The 17,416-nt window shown below is 53.2% G+C and overlaps 1 protein-coding gene across 1 annotated transcript; it reads right to left on the minus strand.

Annotated features, from left to right (window-relative positions):
• Window positions 1-3,611: 3,611 nt before the first annotated feature.
• On the minus strand, window positions 3,612-13,658 carry SPARC (secreted protein acidic and cysteine rich). The gene is made up of 10 exons (XM_058815075.1): window positions 13,510-13,658; window positions 7,603-7,671; window positions 7,398-7,448; window positions 7,156-7,240; window positions 6,627-6,748; window positions 6,301-6,421; window positions 6,011-6,144; window positions 5,733-5,881; window positions 5,047-5,195; window positions 3,612-4,868 (listed from the first exon to the last, which is right to left on the minus strand). Exons 2-10 carry the CDS (start codon window positions 7,657-7,659, stop codon window positions 4,840-4,842), a joined length of 897 nt encoding a protein of 298 aa, XP_058671058.1. The 5' UTR covers window positions 7,660-7,671; window positions 13,510-13,658; the 3' UTR covers window positions 3,612-4,839.
• Window positions 13,659-17,416: the final 3,758 nt, after the last annotated feature.

A 17,416-nucleotide genomic window follows, 5' to 3' on the forward strand; every position in this document is an offset into this window, starting at 1 on the left:
TAATAAATAAATAAAAAATAATGAATATAAACAAATAATAAATATTATGAATAAGTTTTATAATTTATAAAATAATTTATTATATAAAATCTATAAGATTATTTATAAAATAATATAAAATATATTGCACTTATCATAAATATAATAAATAAATAAATAATAAAGATTTATTTATACATCTATATATTAAAGAAATATTTATTAAATAGAATAAATAATATTTATTATAAATGTCATAATTATTTATTATTTAATACATTAAATAATAAATACAATAAACAAATAATATTTTATAAATTAAAAATAAATTTTATAATTTATAAAATAGATTATAATTATTATAAATACAAATGTATTTGTATAAAGTGTTTAGCAAATGGGATGGGATGGGATGCGGTGGGATGGGATGGGAAGCGATGGGGTGGGATGGGATGGGATGGGATGGGATGCGGTGGGATGCGATGGGATGGGATGGGATGGGATGGGATGGGATGGGATGGGATGGGATGGGATGGGATGGGATGGGATGGGATGGGATGGGATGGGATGGGATGGGATGCGGTGGGATGCGATGGGATGCGGTGGGATGGGATGCAATGGGATGCAATGGGATGCGATGGGATGCGGATGCCGTAGCCCGGCGCGGTGGGCACGGAGCCCTAAAGGGAGCAGGGCTCTGAGCCGCTCCGCTGCGAGTGGCAGAGCCCTCGGCTGAGGGATGCGGAGCGGGTCCCTCCTCTCTCCCTGCGCCCTGGCAGCCCCGGCACAAGCTCCCTGTGCCCGCTCCGCTCGGGCAGCGCCTCCCGCAGCCCCGGCTCCATCCCCGGCCGCAGCGCTCCCCCCGCCGGCCGCTCCGCGCCGCTGCCGCTGCCGCTGCCGCTGCCGGGGATGGCACCGGCCCGGGAGGAGCGGGACGGGGAGGGAGGAGAGAGAGGAGGCGCCTCTCACAGCTTCAGGGGCCAACAAAAGTGTGTGTGCTTCCCTCCCCTCTGCCATCCCTCCCGGCCGGCCGCAGGAGATGCGTCCCTCGAAGGGTTTCCCCCGGCATTGTCTCCTCGCTGGAGGCTGGGCAAGATTTGACTGAGTTCGTGCATCTTTCAAACATAAGGGATTTTAAGACTAGAGGATGCTGCACAGGGGATAAGGGCAGTTTGGGAACTGCTCCTCAGGCCGGAGCAGGGCAGATGGATGGAGGAAATCCTGGCACTGGGGGACACCCTCTGTGCCAGACCCATGATAAGATCCCCCCTAATTCTGGGGGTGCTTGAGCTGCAGTGGCAGAGAGCTGTGTGTGAGATTCCCACTGGGAATGGTGGCTCCATCGACCCCACCACCCTGGGTGCCTGAACACGGGGCAAAGCCCTCAGATACATGGTCAATCTTCCTTTGCAGGCCTGATTTTAGCTGGTGAGGCTCAAACCTGTGTGAAATACCAGCCTTCACACATGGAGCCTAAGGGAATGGTGTAAAGCTGTGTCAGGAGAGGCTTAGGTTGGATATTAGCAGATATCCAGAGGGTGTTGGGTGCTGGAAGAGGCTCCCGAGGGAAGTGGCCACAGACCCTGCCTGATTTTTAGAAGCATTTGGACAGCACATGTTGTAATTCTTGGGGTTGTCCTGTTGCAGGAGTTGGACTCAGAAATCCTGGTGGGTCCCTTCCAACTCAGAGTTTTCTGTGATTGCATGATTCTGTGCTGTAGGATGAGTTTAATTCCATGAGTTTCCAGTGTCACTGTTAGGTAGAGCAGAAGCAGCTCCAGGTGCAGCTGCACCTCACAAACAGTGGGGCTCTGAGTCCAGGCTGCTTCCAGGTGTGGCTTCCAGGTGTGTGACTGGAGTACTCCTGGCGCCACCTTTTCCATCACCTGCATTTTGTACATTTCAGCCACAAACCTCAATGCAGTACTTATGCCACAGTTTGTTTCTCTTACAAAAGTAAGGGTCAGGAAAACAGACAGGACAGCACAAATCTCTACAGAAATCTTTGTCTGCCCCATCTTTCCTCTCTTGAATGCAGGAATGGCTCAGTGGGTAACTGCACCAAGAGGAGCCATCTCTGCAGATGCACTGTAGCACTTGGGTCAGGCTGGTGCTGGTTTTGGATCCAGGTTAGTTTTCTATTTAGTTTGTTGTGTTTTTTTCTCTTTTTCAGGTTTGCAAACTGTGTCCTCAGTCAGCACAAACCACAGGGAGAATTTCCACTCGGAAAGTACAGGGGAGTTTCTTTACTGCTGTGCAGCACGGGAAGGCTCCATTTCAGCTCCAACAGGGAAAAGGCTGTTCTGTTCCACCCTTGCTGACTGTCTGGGACTGAAAGCTCAAAGAGGCCAGCTTATTCCTCAAGTCCTGACATAACCCCTTGTATGGCATTTGCCCCAAGGCAGTGAAATTCCAACCACTTGATACTTCAGGCTGTGAACTTGGAAGGGTTAAGAGAGCCCCAGCTCAAACCTTCTGAGCTCATTCTGATGCTCAGTTAAAGCCAGGCCAGCTGCACTTTGTTGTAGCTCTGGGTTGGCTCCTTTGGGCTCTGCCAGGCTGCTGGGACAGCAGTGTTGTCCCATGGGGTGGGACATGGCCTTGGAGAGGGATCTCTGCACATTCAGAGCTGTGATAGCCAGCTCTCCTGGGGCAGCCTGTTGGCTTTCCTGAGCTTGCTGGGGAAGGCAGGGGAGAGCAGGGCTGGAGAGCCTTCCCCTGCACAGGACCCAAGCTCCTGTGCTGTTTGGTGGCACTGGCAGGAGGGCTGGGATGGAAGGAGAGGAGGAGCCTCTCACAGGGGAACAGGACGAGGGTTTCTGGCTGAGAGGGAGTGACAGGACAGCAGTGACAGGACAGCATCTCCTGCAGCCCCTGCCTGTCTTCCTGTCCTCTCCCCTGCCCAAACCTTCTCCCAACAGGCCTGGGGGTGGGTCACATCCAGCTGGCTCTTGCAGGGGACATGGGCAGTGGTGCCCATCTCTGTGTCAGGTCTGCCAGTTTGTAGAGCTGCTCCCACGGTGGGGAGGCATTCACTGTGTCTCCCCTGAGAGCCCCCTTTGGCTAACAGCCCTGGGAGGCAGTGTGGCCAGGGGAAGGGTGCTGTGCTTCACCTGGCCCCTCTGGGCTGAGCTTTTCCCCCCATGGGGGTCACACACCTTGGCCATGCAGAGTGTCTGTGTCCTGTGGGATCTGCCCTGGCAGGAGTGGCCCTGTGCGGGATCCTGACAGCACATTCCACAGGGGCTGCCAGCAGGGACCTCACAGCTGAGCCAGAGCTCTTCAAACCTGGCTATTTTTAGCCCATGCAAATGGGGGTGTTTATTTTACTACTCTCGTGCCTTTTTGCCTTTCCCAGGGATTTTATTGCTGATGAAACAAAGGGCCTGAGAGCCATGTGAGTGTCTGTGCTGGCTGCTGCAGTGACCCCATCTCTGCCCACATCCAATATTCCCCAAGCCCTTTACAGTGATGGGCTGGAATGGGCAGAAACACCTCATCTTACCTTGGACCAGAACCTTTTTGGGGCTGGGAGATCTGTGGGAACAACTTGAACCCATGCATGAGGTTGGTGATGAGGGGGCAGTCCCACTCACCAGGATGGGATAAAACAGAGGAACATTGCAGGCTGGTTTATTGTCAGTGTTTCAAATCAGTATTTTTTATTACAGAAACTCATCAGGTTGCTCACACTGTGGCAGGAATTTAATAATACAAGGCACAGGGAACATTCAGAGGTAAAAATGAGTTCTCAGCCTGTGAGATTTAACCATCACTTTGCTCCTGTCAGGACCCTCTCTTATAAAGCAAAATCCAAATACCTTCTCCCTTCCATCCTTTGCATCCCTTAAATCCACAACAGGAAAAAAACATTACAGCATTTCCCTCAAGCACGTGGCACACAGGCCACTTTCTGGGCAGAAATATCCCTTCCAAGTGTGACACAGCTTCCCTGGAAGAGCAGGGCTGGAATTGAGGCACAGCCAGGGCAGAGGGGTGGGAAGTGCTTTGGGGCACTGTGATTTGGGGAGAGCCAAGAGCTTTGTCTCACCTGCAGCTGAACCACAGCACCAAGGTGAGGCACACATACACCCTGGGGAACAGGCAGCCACACAGAAAACACAACAGCAGCGTGGTCATTGAGTGATGGTGAAGCATGGAGCACTTTCAAACCTTTATTATTCAAGAGGATTTTACAGGATGGGAATCATTTCATCTTATTTGTTTTAAATTCTGTGCGCTTCCCTATTTGCTGGTTGAGTTTATATTTTTTTTCTGTGCCCAATAACTGCTAAACCCTGGGAATGGGAGGGAAAAAAAAAAAAAAAGGAAAACAAAATCCTACCACTCTCTGTCTTTCTCACCCCTCTCCATCCTTCCTACCACGAGCTGGGTGGCCACAATGCCACCTGCAGCTGCTCTGCTTGAGAACCCAATCCTACATCCTCTGGCTCTGCCTTCCCTCGCTGGCATCTGCGCCTGGGGTGGTGAATCAGCTGAGAGGGTTTTGTGTCTGAGTGTCCAGGAACGTGCTGCTAGCGAGAAGTCAAGAGAAGTCTGAGAGCGGATGGTGAGGCAGAGCGGATATTTAGCACAGGAACAATCAGCAGTGAAGACGCAGGAGAGAGAAAAGGCTGGTGAGAGCGTGTGGAAACAGCTGGGTGAGTAATCTAGTGGTGATAGATAAGGCTATGAATGAGGACTGTTATTTCTCTTAGCACCGTTACTACATATGTTTTGACCTATATTAGCACCTTGTTCCCAGGGAAAAACAAAACAAAACAAAAGCAGTTTAAAAACCAAAGGAAGTGGGAAGGTTAAAACATGACAAAGTTGGCAGCAGAGCAGGAAGGTGAGCGTTTAGATCACGAGATCCTTGTCTATGTCCTCTGTGGAAGGAAAAGAGAGAGACAAAGTTAGGAGGTGGATGCTGCCAAGCTCCCACTGTTCCTGCACCCTCCCCACTCCCCCTCCTTCCCCTCACCCTGTGCTGCATTGTTTCATGTACATTGGGGGTTCTGGGGGTGCTCTCCAGCCTCCCCCACCCCATTCCTCCTGGGTACTTACTCTCCTTGATGCCAAAGCAGCTGGCCCACTCCTCCAGGGCGATGTACTTGTCGTTGTCCAGGTCGCAGGCCTCGAAGAAGCGAGTGGTGCAGTGCTCCATGGGGATCAGGGGGGCACGCAGCGGGGCCAGCTCCGTGTGGGACAGGTACCTGCCAGGGCCACCACACCCTCACTGCAGGGAAGGTGCTGCCCCAGCTCTCTGCTCTGGCTGCTGTCCCTGTGCCCTCCCAGGATCAGCTACTGAGTGCCACGAGGGTCAAGGGCTGGTCACAAAATAGCCACCAGCTGGGGGTCCCTGCCAGCTGCCCCCACCCCACAGGCCTGAGTGTGTGATCACTCCCATGCCCCCTCTGCAGCCCACAGCTAAGCCAGCAGCTGCTATCTCAGCTGCTGCAGTTATCCCAGCCTTTGCACTAAGATATTTTAGGGGACTGTCATAGAACAGTAAATCTGAGAAGAAAGAAACTCCACACCCAAGGGAGGTGGGAGCAGCTGGGGCTGGGGGAGGTCCCTCTTGCAGGAGGAAAAGGTTCTTCTACCCCAGCCTGGTTTGCCACAACCTCTGCCACCAGCCACCCACTTGTGTCACATCTCCAGCCTGCCTTGACACCTTCTACTGCCAAATTACCCTGCTCCTCAGGCAGGAGATGGTTCTGGGGTCCTCGAACTGCTCTGGTGGCACTCACCCATCAATGGGGTGCTGGTCCAGCTGCCCGAACTGCCAGTGCACAGGGAAGATGTACATGTTGTAGTTCTTCTCAAAGTCCCTGGCCAGGAGCTCCACGGTGTGGTCACCGGCCTCCAGGCGCTTCTCGTTCTCGTGGATCTTCTTCACCTGCCATGGGAGAGGTGGGGAGGCCTTGTCAGCAGGGAAATGGGGGCCAAGGCTCAATCCCCCAGGTCATTTGGATGTGCTGGCCTCCACTGTGGGGGTGAGCCCCCAGACCCTCGCCCTGTGCCCCACCTTGAGCTTCTGCTTCTCGGTCAGCAGGTTGTTGTCCTCGTCGCGCTCGTACAGCGTGATCAGCACGTTCTTGAGCCAGTCCCGCATGCGCAGGGGGAACTCGGTCAGCTCCGTGTCCAGGCAGGCAGGGATGACTGCAAGTCACACACAGGGCTCAGTGCAGCATCTGCACATGCAGCTCCATGCCCCGGTGCCCTCCCACCTCAGCCCCGAGCTTGCCACCACCTTTGCTCCCCACTGGGCTGTGCCCAGTTAGGGGTGCCTTTGTCTGAGGGAGTGGCTCCACTTACATTTGCAAGGCCCAATGTAGTCCAGGTGCAGCTTGTGTCCCTTCTTGGTTCCCTCCAAGGTGCACTTGGTGGCAAAGAAATGGCAGGAGGAGTCGTAGGTCTTGTTGTCAGTGCCACAGACCTGCACAGGAAGGGGAGATGCTGCGTGAGAGGCAGGCAGAGCCTCCAGATGAGATGTTTAACTTGTTCCTGGGGTGGGCAAGGGCTCCTGCTTCACCACCAGATGGGGACCAGCCACCCTGACCCTGTCTCCACATGCCACCATCTCTGGCACAGCCCACGTGGGTCCCTCTCTGCCCTGGGCACTGAGCAGATCCTGCCCTCACCTTCTCGAAGACGCCGGCGCTGGCGGGGCAGCTGGAGGGGTCCTGGCACACACACATGGGAGAGTTGTTGTCATCCACCTCACACACCTTGCCGTGCTTGCAGTGGTGGTTCTGGCAGGGGTCTGCAGCAGGAGGGGAGCAAAGTTAGAGCCAGCCACATCCTCACATCCCACGAGATGCTCAGGGCACCTCAGCGCACAGGGAAGACTGAGACTTCACCAAGGACACCTCCCACATGTGTTCTAACACTGGGAAGATGGACAGGTTTACAGAAGTTCATGTTAGCCCTGGGGTTAATACTGGACTCCTTTCTGTAGCCACACCAGTGGCTTTTCTGTTGCAAAGATGGGCTTGCAGAGAGCTGGAAGAGGCCACGTCCCTCTTGCTTTGAATGTGCATCCAGGCTGGCATTGTCCTTGTGCTACAGCCCTTCCCAAAGGAGCCCCTCACTGTTTGGGGTGACTAAAGCTGCCTCACACAGGGAGGGGACAGTGTCCCTGCCAGCTGGAGGGCAGGGGAGGTGACTTACTCTCTGCAACAATCTCCTCTACATCCTCGGTGGGTTCCTCAAACTCTCCCACCTCCACCTGGACAGGGTTAGCCCCCACGGGCTCCTGCAAAAGAGGTTGGTGTTTCTGCTGGGGGTGCACAGCTCCTGGGGGGCAGAGCAGCCCCCCATGGCTCCCCAGAGCTTTGTTTGGAGATGCTCTCTTTGCAGAGCAGTGGGTGCTGAGGGGATGGGTGAGGAGGAGGAAGGACAGAACCACCTACCTCTGTGGTGGGATCCTCGATGACCTCTGTCTCATCGGGCAGAGCCTCCTGCTGCAGAGGAAAATGCACATGAGTGGGGGTCCAAGGGGGATGACCCAGCCTCAAATTGTCCCTCATTCCTCAGTACTTTATTTTTTATAAAAGCAAATCCCCTTGGCTGCTCCAGATGAACAACCCTGTCAGCTCTGCTGTCTCCTGCACTTACCGGCGCTGCCAGGGCTTTGCCTGCCAGGCAGAGAAGGAAAAAAATCCAGGCCCTCATCTTTCAGCAGACCTTGAATAAAGCAGAGGAAAAGGAGGGATGAGGAAGGAGGCCCCTGTGTGCTGCTGGGCTCCAGGCTGAGCAGACACTTCGAGGAAGGCGCTCTCTCCATTTCCTGCCTCGTCTGTTCGGTGTTACAGACCCACATGCTGGCTTCTCTAGGCAGAACCTTGGGCCAAATCATGTTTCCAAGATAAATTAGTTTGATTTTGCAAAATGAGACAGTGGGGTTTAGATGTCTGTTGCTCTCCTGGACGCCTTTAGGAAAATCACAGTAAAAATGGCTCCTTCCCTGGAGTTTTTTCTTTTTTCACCAATCCCCCACATTTTTCACATTAAAAATCCCCTGATATGAGTGCCAGGTACAAAGAATGAAACTCTATCATCTTAGTTGCCAATCAGAATAAATATGGAAGTGGATGAAAAAAAGAGATAACAGAGAGACAATGAGACAGAGTACTTGAGAGTTAAATCCTTTAGAAAACCCCTTCCCCCATGGACACAGACACCCCCAGGGGTATCAGAGACCAGTCCCTCATCCCCAGCACCCCAAAATATTGGTGCGTCTATTGTTTTTCCCTTTCCTGCTCAGACCTAGGGGTATCAGAGACCAGTACCCCATCCCCAGCACCCCAAAATATTGGTGTGTCTATTGTTTTTCCCTTTCCTGCTCAGACCCGAGGGTCCCCAGGCTGGATTCGAGGGATCTAAGGCACTTTGGGGTTGTGTCCTGCTGTGAGACCAGCTCCAGAAGGACGAGCCCTTTGCACCCCCCCCAGTCTGGGCTGCTGCAGAGCCCCTGCAGGAGAGGCAGAGGCTGCTGTGAGAGCCAGCAGAGCACAGCTGGTGACATCCCCGTGTCCTTGTCCCCCCCGGTTCCTGTTTGGCAGGGCTCAGTGCTCTGTGTGCGGGCAGAGGGAGCTCAGCTGCCCGCTTGGTATGCGGCTGGCACCGCTGCTGGAACATCCTCTGTGCCCTCCATCCTGCCAGCCAGGGGACCTGTGCCCCTGCCAAGCCTCCCCTTCCGCCTGCCCTCCTCCCCTCCACCTGCACGCAGCCCGCCCTGGGGCCAGCCACGGAGCTGTTCATGATTATTGCTGGGACAGACAGCCTTGGGTGAGGTTTCTGCTTCTCCCCCAGCGTATCCGATGTCACTGCAGCCTTTTCCTGCTCGTTCACAGCAGCTCTCTGGGTGTAAAGCCACCCCAAAGCTGTGCTGCCAGGGCACCAACCCGGCTGGGCTTTGCTGCCTGATTTAGAGAGGTTTGGCCACTCAGAAAATCCTCTTTCCAATCTCAGGAGCTCACCCAGCCTCTAGTGGGGTGTGTGTGCAAAATAGGGGTCAGGGAAAGGAGGGAAGCTTTTTTGGGATGTGTCTGTGTAAAATAGGGGTCAGGGAATGGAGGGAAGCTTTTTTGGGATGTCAGAGGGCTGGGAGGGGGTGGTGGAGACGGCTGATGTGGTGGCATGAAGGAGAGGGGTGATGAGCTCTTTGGGGCTATAGGGAGGAGTGATCTTTGGGGCTGTGGGCAGGGGTGATGAGCTCTTTGGGGCCATGAGCAGGGGTGATGAGCTCTTTGGGGCTGTGGGGAGGGGTGATGAGCTCTTTGGCTCTGTTGAGGCTGCAGCTGAGCAGCTCCCTCCTCTCCTGCTTGGTGTGATCTGTCCTTTCCCTTTGTCTTGGTTCGTTCTGGAGGTTTCTGTGAGCTCTGCCAGCATTTGCCAGCAGAGATCACTGATTCTTTCTTCCTGCAAGGGTTGTTTGGGAAGCGAGGTGGAAAAGTACAGGTGATTCTGGCCATCTCCTCCTTGCTGGTATCCCCTGGCTAGGAAAGGCTCCTCCTGGGCTTGCTTGCTTTGGAAGGTGCTCTGAGGTTCAGTGGTGCCCAGCCTGGAGGAGAGGGCAGTGCATGCACATGTGGAAGGTGGCACTAAGAAGAACCCAACCCCATGCCAAGGCCATCTTAGATCATTTCCCCAAGCTTTAAAAAAGCCTTGAATTTCAAAGTCTGGGCATGCAGTCAGTGGGGTCAGGGAATTAGGTGTTTGCTAGGAGCCAGCGGACAGCTGGAGCTGCCAGTGTTGTGTTTGGAGGAAGAAGGAGCATGAAAAAGTCTGAGCAAACAACCTCTGCAGAACTGTCTTGTGCCTTAGATGGTAAAACAGATTTATAATAAAATAACAACTTTTTGGAGGCAAAGCTGTGCAGTGAGGACATTACAGAGTCTGTGAGCCCCTGGCTGGGTTGCAAATGGTCATTCCTGAATGCCTGGTGGCCAAAAGTCCTAAAATAACAGCTCAGGAGCCCTGCAAACGGGGTTGCTCTAGCAGGATAACATAGTCCATGGTGCAAGTCTCCCTTGTGGAGCAACCACAGTCCTGCTGTCCAAGAGGATGCTCTTTGGAGCTCAGCATCCATCCCCCAGCTGAGGGACCTGGGAGGATCCCTGAGGGGCTCTGCACTGGGAATGCCTGGAGCTGCTTTGTGAGCCCCATGGAGGGCAGAGGGCAGCAAGGGAGGGGTGCAGCCATGCGGTCATTTTGGACAGAAGAAAAGAGGGGAAAAGATTTCAGCAAGCAGGGACTTAGGCCCTTCCGCATCCTGAAGCAATCAACAGACACCAGCACTTTGCAGGATGCTGGAAACCAGCACAGAAAAGGCTGTTGAATATAGAATATTAGAAGTTCCATGGTCACCACCCTCTCCTCAGGCCTGCCTTCCTGAATGCTGTGGATTGAGCAGACAACAGGGCACCATGGGCTGCAGGACCCATGGGCTGTGCAGATTTTTTAAGACCTGATCCCAGTTACATCCTACACGGGGACTTCAGCTCCCAGTCACTCTTTAAACAGAGTCTGGGGGCTCCCCCAAACTCCCCCCATTGGCTCACCTCTCCAGCACGGCCCTCAGCACCAGCTGCTCATTGCATTTTAAAGCCATAACCAAAAGAAGAAAACCATGGGGTGTAGAGAGGGCAGAGCCTGACCCTCAGCACCTCCATAAACCCCAAGCCAGCTGCTCAGGGAACTCTTTACCACGCTCCCCCCAAGCTTGTGGCACCACCATCAGCTCCTCCTGACAGGGAACATCCTGCAGGGATGCACAGAGAGTCTGTGACTCTGGGTCTTTCCTGGGGACCCCAGACAGGGCCTCTGTGGGCTGGGAGGACACTGATGGGGCGGGTGCAGCCTCCAGGAGAGGCTCCATGGATGGTGGAGCTGGTCCATGTGGCGCTGGCCCTGGCCAGGGTTGCGTAAGCCCTTTGGGATGCCACGTTAGCGTGGGGAGGAGTCTCTCCCTGGCCCTTGGGCAGCTCCTCCTCAACCCCTGCTACCCCAGGCCAGGGCTCTGCTGCCTCCTCCCACTGCAGCCACGGAGGCAGGAATGGGCAATGGGGGGCACAGCCCTGCCTGCACCCCAGCCCACCAGCAGGGTCTCCTGCACCACCCTCCCTCTGCTCACTGCCCCTCCGAGCCTCTGGAGGATCTGACCTTCCCCCACCTCACACTGAGTGTGAAGGCAAAGCTGGTCCAGAAAAAGATTCTGCCAAACCCAACTGGGGTCACAGTGCTCAAGGTGCAGGTGGGTGACCAAGTGTGACCCCAGAGACACAGCACCAGGGCTGGGTCCCCAATCCTGCCCTGCCCTCCCTTTGCAGGCAAGGCCCTCTGAGCTTTGCTCAGCAGCCACTCCCAGGCTGAAATTCCATTTGAAGCAGGAGATGTTTGTGTGAGTTCCTGTGAAGCTCCCTGCTGAACACGTCCCTGCACGTTCGGTGCTGGCTCACCCAGATGTGCTGCAGCTGCCTGGGGAGCAGGGCACGGACTGGGCAGAAACCAGCCGGGCTCCTGCCACCTGCACAGACCCCTCTGACACACTCAGAGAGCCATGCAAGGCTTAGATGGAAGTGAAATTCCCTTTAGCTCACACTTTCAGTAAACACAGCAAGGGAAAAAAATCCCCCTACCCAATGTGCTTGTGTAGAGTCACTAAAGACACCACAGCACTGTGTGAGCCCATTCCCTGTGCTGGGAGCTCTGTGTGAGCCCAGAAATGCTCAGATCTCACAGGGCTTGTTGATACAACAGCAAGAGCCCAGCCCCATCACAGCTGTGTGCTGGAGCTGCCATAGTTTCTCCAGGTTACAGACTGAATCCATAATGGAAAACAATTAAATTAGTCCCAAGCAAAGAGCCTGGATGTGCTGTGGGCTGCAGGCAGCCGCTCATGGATGAGCTCTGTGCAGACAGGCGAGGCAGAATTTTGCTGTCCTGCCTGAGCTTTTCCTTTTGTGTGGGCTGGAACTCGGGCAGTGTCCAAAGCTGCCCGGACGCTTTGTGCCAGGTGCTGGAGGTCCCTCTGGCCCCGGGGGTGCCACCAGCTTATCCCACACAGCTCCACAAAGGAGAATTTATTATGTTCTCCACAAAGGGAATAAACTGTCCGATAAATATTCTGCAAAAAATGCAAACCATCTCCAGAGCACTCCCTGGACCTGCCCTGCCACAAGCGCTCCAGCGATAACAGCCCCGACATCTCTCGGACCAGAGGACCCAAAGGTTTCCATGGGAGCCGACATTCCTCTGGGGCTGAGTCATGGAAGAGCGGGGTGTTGTGGAAGGAAGGGCTTGAAAAAAAGTTAGAAAAGTTTATTTCTGCTCTTCCCCCTCCCAACAGCGCCCGCACCCCTGCTCCTGCCGATGTGGCAGACAATGGCTTGGCTTTAGTTGCTGTGCAGGACGCCACAGCTTTTATTTTCTGCTTAAAACTCGCCTGGCCGACCCTAACAAACGGCTGTAATTAATTTCTGTCCTTTTGGAGGGATGCTTTTTGGGCTGTTTCGAGTTGGTCCCCTCTGAGGACTCAAGAGCACTGGTGACATTGCCGGTACCCCCCGTTTCACTCCAACTTGGAACTTATGCCTTTTGTTTGGGTGGGAATTCAGCCCCCAACCGGTTAAATTTCCCTTTTTTTTGGCTGGATGCTTTCTCAGAGAAGGGACACAAAGAGCAGAGACTGTCACGTCAGCGGGCCGGGAAGGACAGCGGCTGCCTTTAAAGGAAACGAGCCCTCGTCTCTTCTGTGTGGACCGAAAATTGTGCCCGATGGAACCCAAGTTCTTAAAACTTAAAAAAACTTCCCGAAAGAGTTTTGCGCCTCCTCTCCTGCAATCTCCGTCCCCCTAACAGTCGATCAGGCCGAGTTTGGCAAGCCAGGGCAGCAGACTTGAAAGGCATTCAGAGTTTGCTTGGAACAAAAAGCCGAGTGTCTTTTTTTTTTTTTTTTTTTTCCAAAGGAGAAATAAGACCGGCTGCACTGAAAAAAAAAATAAACCCGCTGACATGAAGCCAGCAGCTCTTTTGTTCTTCCTCTGGATACTCTGGTGAGTAAAACATCACCCTCCAACACACCTCAGGCTGGGAGAAGCGGGGACTGTTCGTAACTACATCTGATTTTTCTGCAGGTTGGTTTGATGTGCCCACACCTTGGTGTCATGGATCTCACTAAAGAACTACCCACCAGCTGAAAACACAGAGAGGAAAAGGGAGGAGAAAGAAGAATGAGGGCAAATCAAACCTTTACAGTCAGATGCCACCAAAGCATTAAAGCTCTGGCAGCGAAATTGAATACGAGACAGTTTAGAAGGGGAAATGCTGCGAAGAGGAGAAGGGGATGAAGTCAGGAGGGGTCTCTAAATGCACCGCGTCCAGCTCCCCATCCCGAGTGACGCCCTGCCAGCACTGGATGGGGACAGGGCAGGGACAGCGGGACCCTCACGAGTGGGGCCGTGGGACCCCCGTGCCGGCAGGGAAAGCGCAGCAAAGGCAATCGCGGAGCTCGGGCCATACCTCGCAGTCCCGGCAGCACGGCTGAGGGAACTTCAGGCGCTCGGACAGGCTGGAGGAATCTGCAAGTTTTAGAAGGAGGCAGGAGGAAGGCAAAGGGTGGGCTGGGTTTCCCTCTGCCTCTCCCCCTCCTCCTCCTCTCTGGCTTTCCAAATCGGTCTCTTCCTCTCCTCCGCTTCCCAGTGGGCAGTCCCTGAGCCTGGCTCCAAAGGATAGACCAGAGGAATCAAGCTGAAAATCAAAGGGTCCCTGTCAGGGACAGAGCAGTCCCCAGCAGTCACTGTCACAGCACTGCCCGCGCTGAGTTTTCAGTTCTCTGTCTCTCTCGGACTGACAGCACACGGGGATGGGGAAATGCCATCTCTCTGCCTGGTTCTGCACCTCCTAACACCTCGACCTGCTGTAATTATAATATTAAATGCTGTCATTTCTCAGTCCCTGAGCTGGTGTTTCCCATCCTCAGGGGAATGCAGAGAAAAACAGTTATTTTGCTTCTCCGTCCTGTCTCCTAACATTGCTGCTATCTGTGACTGCCTTGTGGAGAGGGAGAAGAAAGAATGACCCAGAGAATGTGGACGGTAGATAATTTCATATCTGAAATGCTATAAGTAGGCAGAGAAATGCTGGGCTTGTAGATGTGACTCTCAGCACAATGATCTCTCTGTTGTGGTTATCATCCAGCAGATCTGGACTGACTGAACAAAACCCACAGCCAGAATTGCCACTCAGCTGAATTTGGTGGTCTCTTCAGACATCACTCACTATTTACAGATCATAACTCAGCTGGAGCAGCTGCCCAGCCAGAGGCAGCCAAGCAGCAAAGCTGTTTGCAGTTGAGTTTTCCCATCTGTTCCTCTCTTTGCCCAGAGAGAAAACCCAGCTCCTCTCCCCTTGCTTCTCTCTGTGGCTGAGATGATCTGGGGTGCATCTGCTCCCCCAGCACCAGCATGGCTTTGGCACTGCACTGCAAAGGAGAACCAGTAGCCAAAAATTGCTACAGTTTGGGCATGCCCAAAGAATATCTCTGTGCCATGTCCTGAGCCCTGTGGATAATCCAGCTCTTTGCATCTTGTGATCTCCCTGTGGCTGCTCTCCAGGGCAATGGAAAGATGATGTCTCGTGTAGCCGGCAGGACTGAGGACATCTGGGCACCAGCAGTGAGATTGTGGATGCTGGGTGAAGGACACTGAGATCACAGCAAAATTCAACATTGTGTTTTGTCTCGGCTGCCTGTGGTTTGGGCTCATTCTTGATTATGTGCTATCTTTGAGAGGGCTGAGACATGGACCTGGGTGCTTAGCTCTTCCCACTGATGCTGCTGAGGATTTAGATATCAGCGCAGGGACTGGGCTGTGATGACCTGCCAGGCTGTGCTGGCTCCTTGCTCTGTGGATGCCTTTGTGTCATGGCTCTGTATCAGCTCACTCCTTACCCAGCCTAGCAACACTTCTGCTGCATGTGGGAGGTCAGATGTAAGACTGAACATCCCATGGCCAACAAGGAGAAAAATATAAACAGGACAGAAAGGGAAGGCAGAGGGGAAAGAATGGAGGAGGGGTTAATGAGAACTCATCATCACTTCCCAGTGAACAGGCAGTCTCTGTGATCAGGCAGCTTAGGAGGCTGGTGGCAAAGAACAAGAGAAGAAAATCTTCTTCACCCATTTCTTTACCTGGCTGCACACTTCCAAAAGCCATTCCTGGGTGCTGATACGTGGATGTTGATACCAGTCACAGAGACATTCTTAAATATTCCATGTGACTCTCCCAGCTCCCTGTGGAGGCTGGATTTTGTGGTGGTGTCTGCTCCTTCTAATGCAATTGACTGGAGCATCTTGTCCTGCCACCACAAGTGTCTGTAGATCCCAGGTGTCACTTGTAGGTCCAGTTTGGCTCCAAGAGGTCACACATCCCCTAAACCAAAGTTTAATTTGCTTGAGTCATAACCCAAGGAGCTGGACACAGCTGTTGAATGCTCTCTGCAGTGGATTAGTCACGGCTCGCATTGAAATTGTGCCACTGCTGGTTCTTCTCCTAAGGAAAAAAAAAAAAAAAAAGACATCTGGAAAAAATTTTAGAGAGGGGAAAAAAAAAAGGAGAGAAAAGAAACCACGACTTTTCTAACTGACAACGTGGCAATTGCTCTGCACTGCAGCCTGAAGTTAAGCCCTCTGCTAAGGGCTTAAACAAATGATAGTGCCACAGAGATAATTATAGCAGGGGTTTCTTTGTGGATGTGGTGTCTTAGGCCCTGGGTCTGAGTGAGAGCAAAAAGCAGTGGTGCACTCACATCCGGAAATGGCCCCCAAGCTCATCCAGCGAGCCCAGGGGGGTGGGAGTGAGGGGGGCTCATGGTGCGCAGGGTGGGGACAGCCAGGTCTGTGCCTTGGGAAGGACACAGTGCCAGGCATCAGCAGCGGGATGGAGGGGATCACAAAGAGCCTGGAGCAACAGCCTGGCTCTTTAAACTCAGCAGCTTTAAAGAGCTCCAGAAATGATTGAGAGCTTGCAAAGGAAGTCCTGGAAAGTCCTTTCTACTCTTGTAAGGCTTAGTGGGGTCAGCAAAGAGGAGATTTTGCTCTCAGGCTGCCAGGAGGAAACCTGGACCTCACACATATTTAGAAAGCTGTCTTATGCCATTTGGGGCACTGGATGGGCAGGAGATTGCCCAAGGGGTCTCCTCAGCCCCAGGAACCCTGGCAGGGCTGCAGCAGGTCCAGCTCAGGCTCCTGACCCTGTGCCAGTGAAATTTGGGCACAGCAGATGAACCCCAGGGCTCCCAGTGCTCACTCCCACCTCAAGTGACTGCACAAACTCTGATGGAAACAGCAAACAGAGCAGGACCCTATGGGGCCTGAGCTCATTTTACAGCAAAGCCAAGAGGTCTAGAGGGGTGAGGTTTGAACTCCAGCTAACCCCAGATGAAAATCCAAATTTCTTCATCCTGCTTTGAGCCAGGCTGGGCAGATCTGGGCTGGTGCAGTTGAGAAAACCTTGGTGCTTTACAAGAGGGGAACAATTCTGCTGCAAGAGATGGAGAAAAAGGCAAGTGAGCAGCTCTGCAGGAGTGATACAAGTGTAGATTAATAATCCTGCTGTCACAAATCTGTCAGTGTGAGGAGTCTTTCCTTCCCTCTGCTCTGGGAGGGATTCTCTAATGAGTTTTACTCAGAGGATGTGTCTGCATTAATTTCTGGTGGATGCTGCTGCAAAACAATGAACCCAAAGTGCATATAAATAAACAGGATGCCCTGGAACCACAGTGGGAATGTAATTTGCTAAATCTTCCTCCCTGGGTGTGTGGCTGAAGGCTGAGCTCCTCACAGGTGCAGGGCAGTGTGGAGGAAGTCAATGGCTGCAGGAGTGGGAGCACCAGCTCAGGAAAAGTTGAGAGTAAATGCAGAGCAGAGAGGAATCTGCTTATCCCAGGAATTTCCCATCTCTCCTGCTCTCTGGGAGTGTGTCAGCTGGAGGGGTTCTGGTTTTTTTCCATTTCAGAAGCAGATCAGAGGCAAAAGGGCTGTGCTCTCTGGGCTTGCACTAAGCAGATGCAGGGCACTGAAGCAACATCTGCACAGGGCAGGAAGAGCCCAAATGCACTTGGAACATGCCTGAGAGTGGCTGTGTTTGTCCCTATGTTTGTGGGGCAAGGAATTCTTCCCAGTGGGATGGGGCTCTGTCCCTCAGCTGAGCTGTGGAGCTGCTGCCTGGTTCAGATGGAGCAGATGGACACTCAGTGTCTTGGATGCCTGCACTGGGTGCTGGTCAGAAGCAGATGGAGAAGGAGGAGTGGATTGCAGATTCTCAGCTGTGATCCAGCAGGGCAGGGGATGGAAAGGCAGCTGTGCATGGCTCTGCAGTGACTCATGGCCTGGGAGCAGGCTGCAGAGCCAGAAAGCAGGACAGGCTTA

This window comes from Ammospiza caudacuta, chromosome 16 (genome assembly GCF_027887145.1).
Source record: "Ammospiza caudacuta isolate bAmmCau1 chromosome 16, bAmmCau1.pri, whole genome shotgun sequence".
NCBI lineage: Eukaryota > Metazoa > Chordata > Aves > Passeriformes > Passerellidae > Ammospiza > Ammospiza caudacuta.

Coding starts and splice junctions, on each gene's coding strand:
- SPARC (XM_058815075.1), bottom strand. CDS start 7,659: ATGAGGGCCTGGATTTTTTTCCTTCTCTGCCTGGCAGGCAAAGCCCTG. Junction 7,449..7,602: donor GCAAAGCCCTGGCAGCGCCG/GTAAGTGCAGGA, acceptor TTTCCTCTGCAG/CAGGAGGCTCTGCCCGATGA. Junction 6,749..7,155: donor AGAGGAGATTGTTGCAGAGA/GTAAGTCACCTC, acceptor CTCCTGCTGCAG/ACCCCTGCCAGAACCACCAC.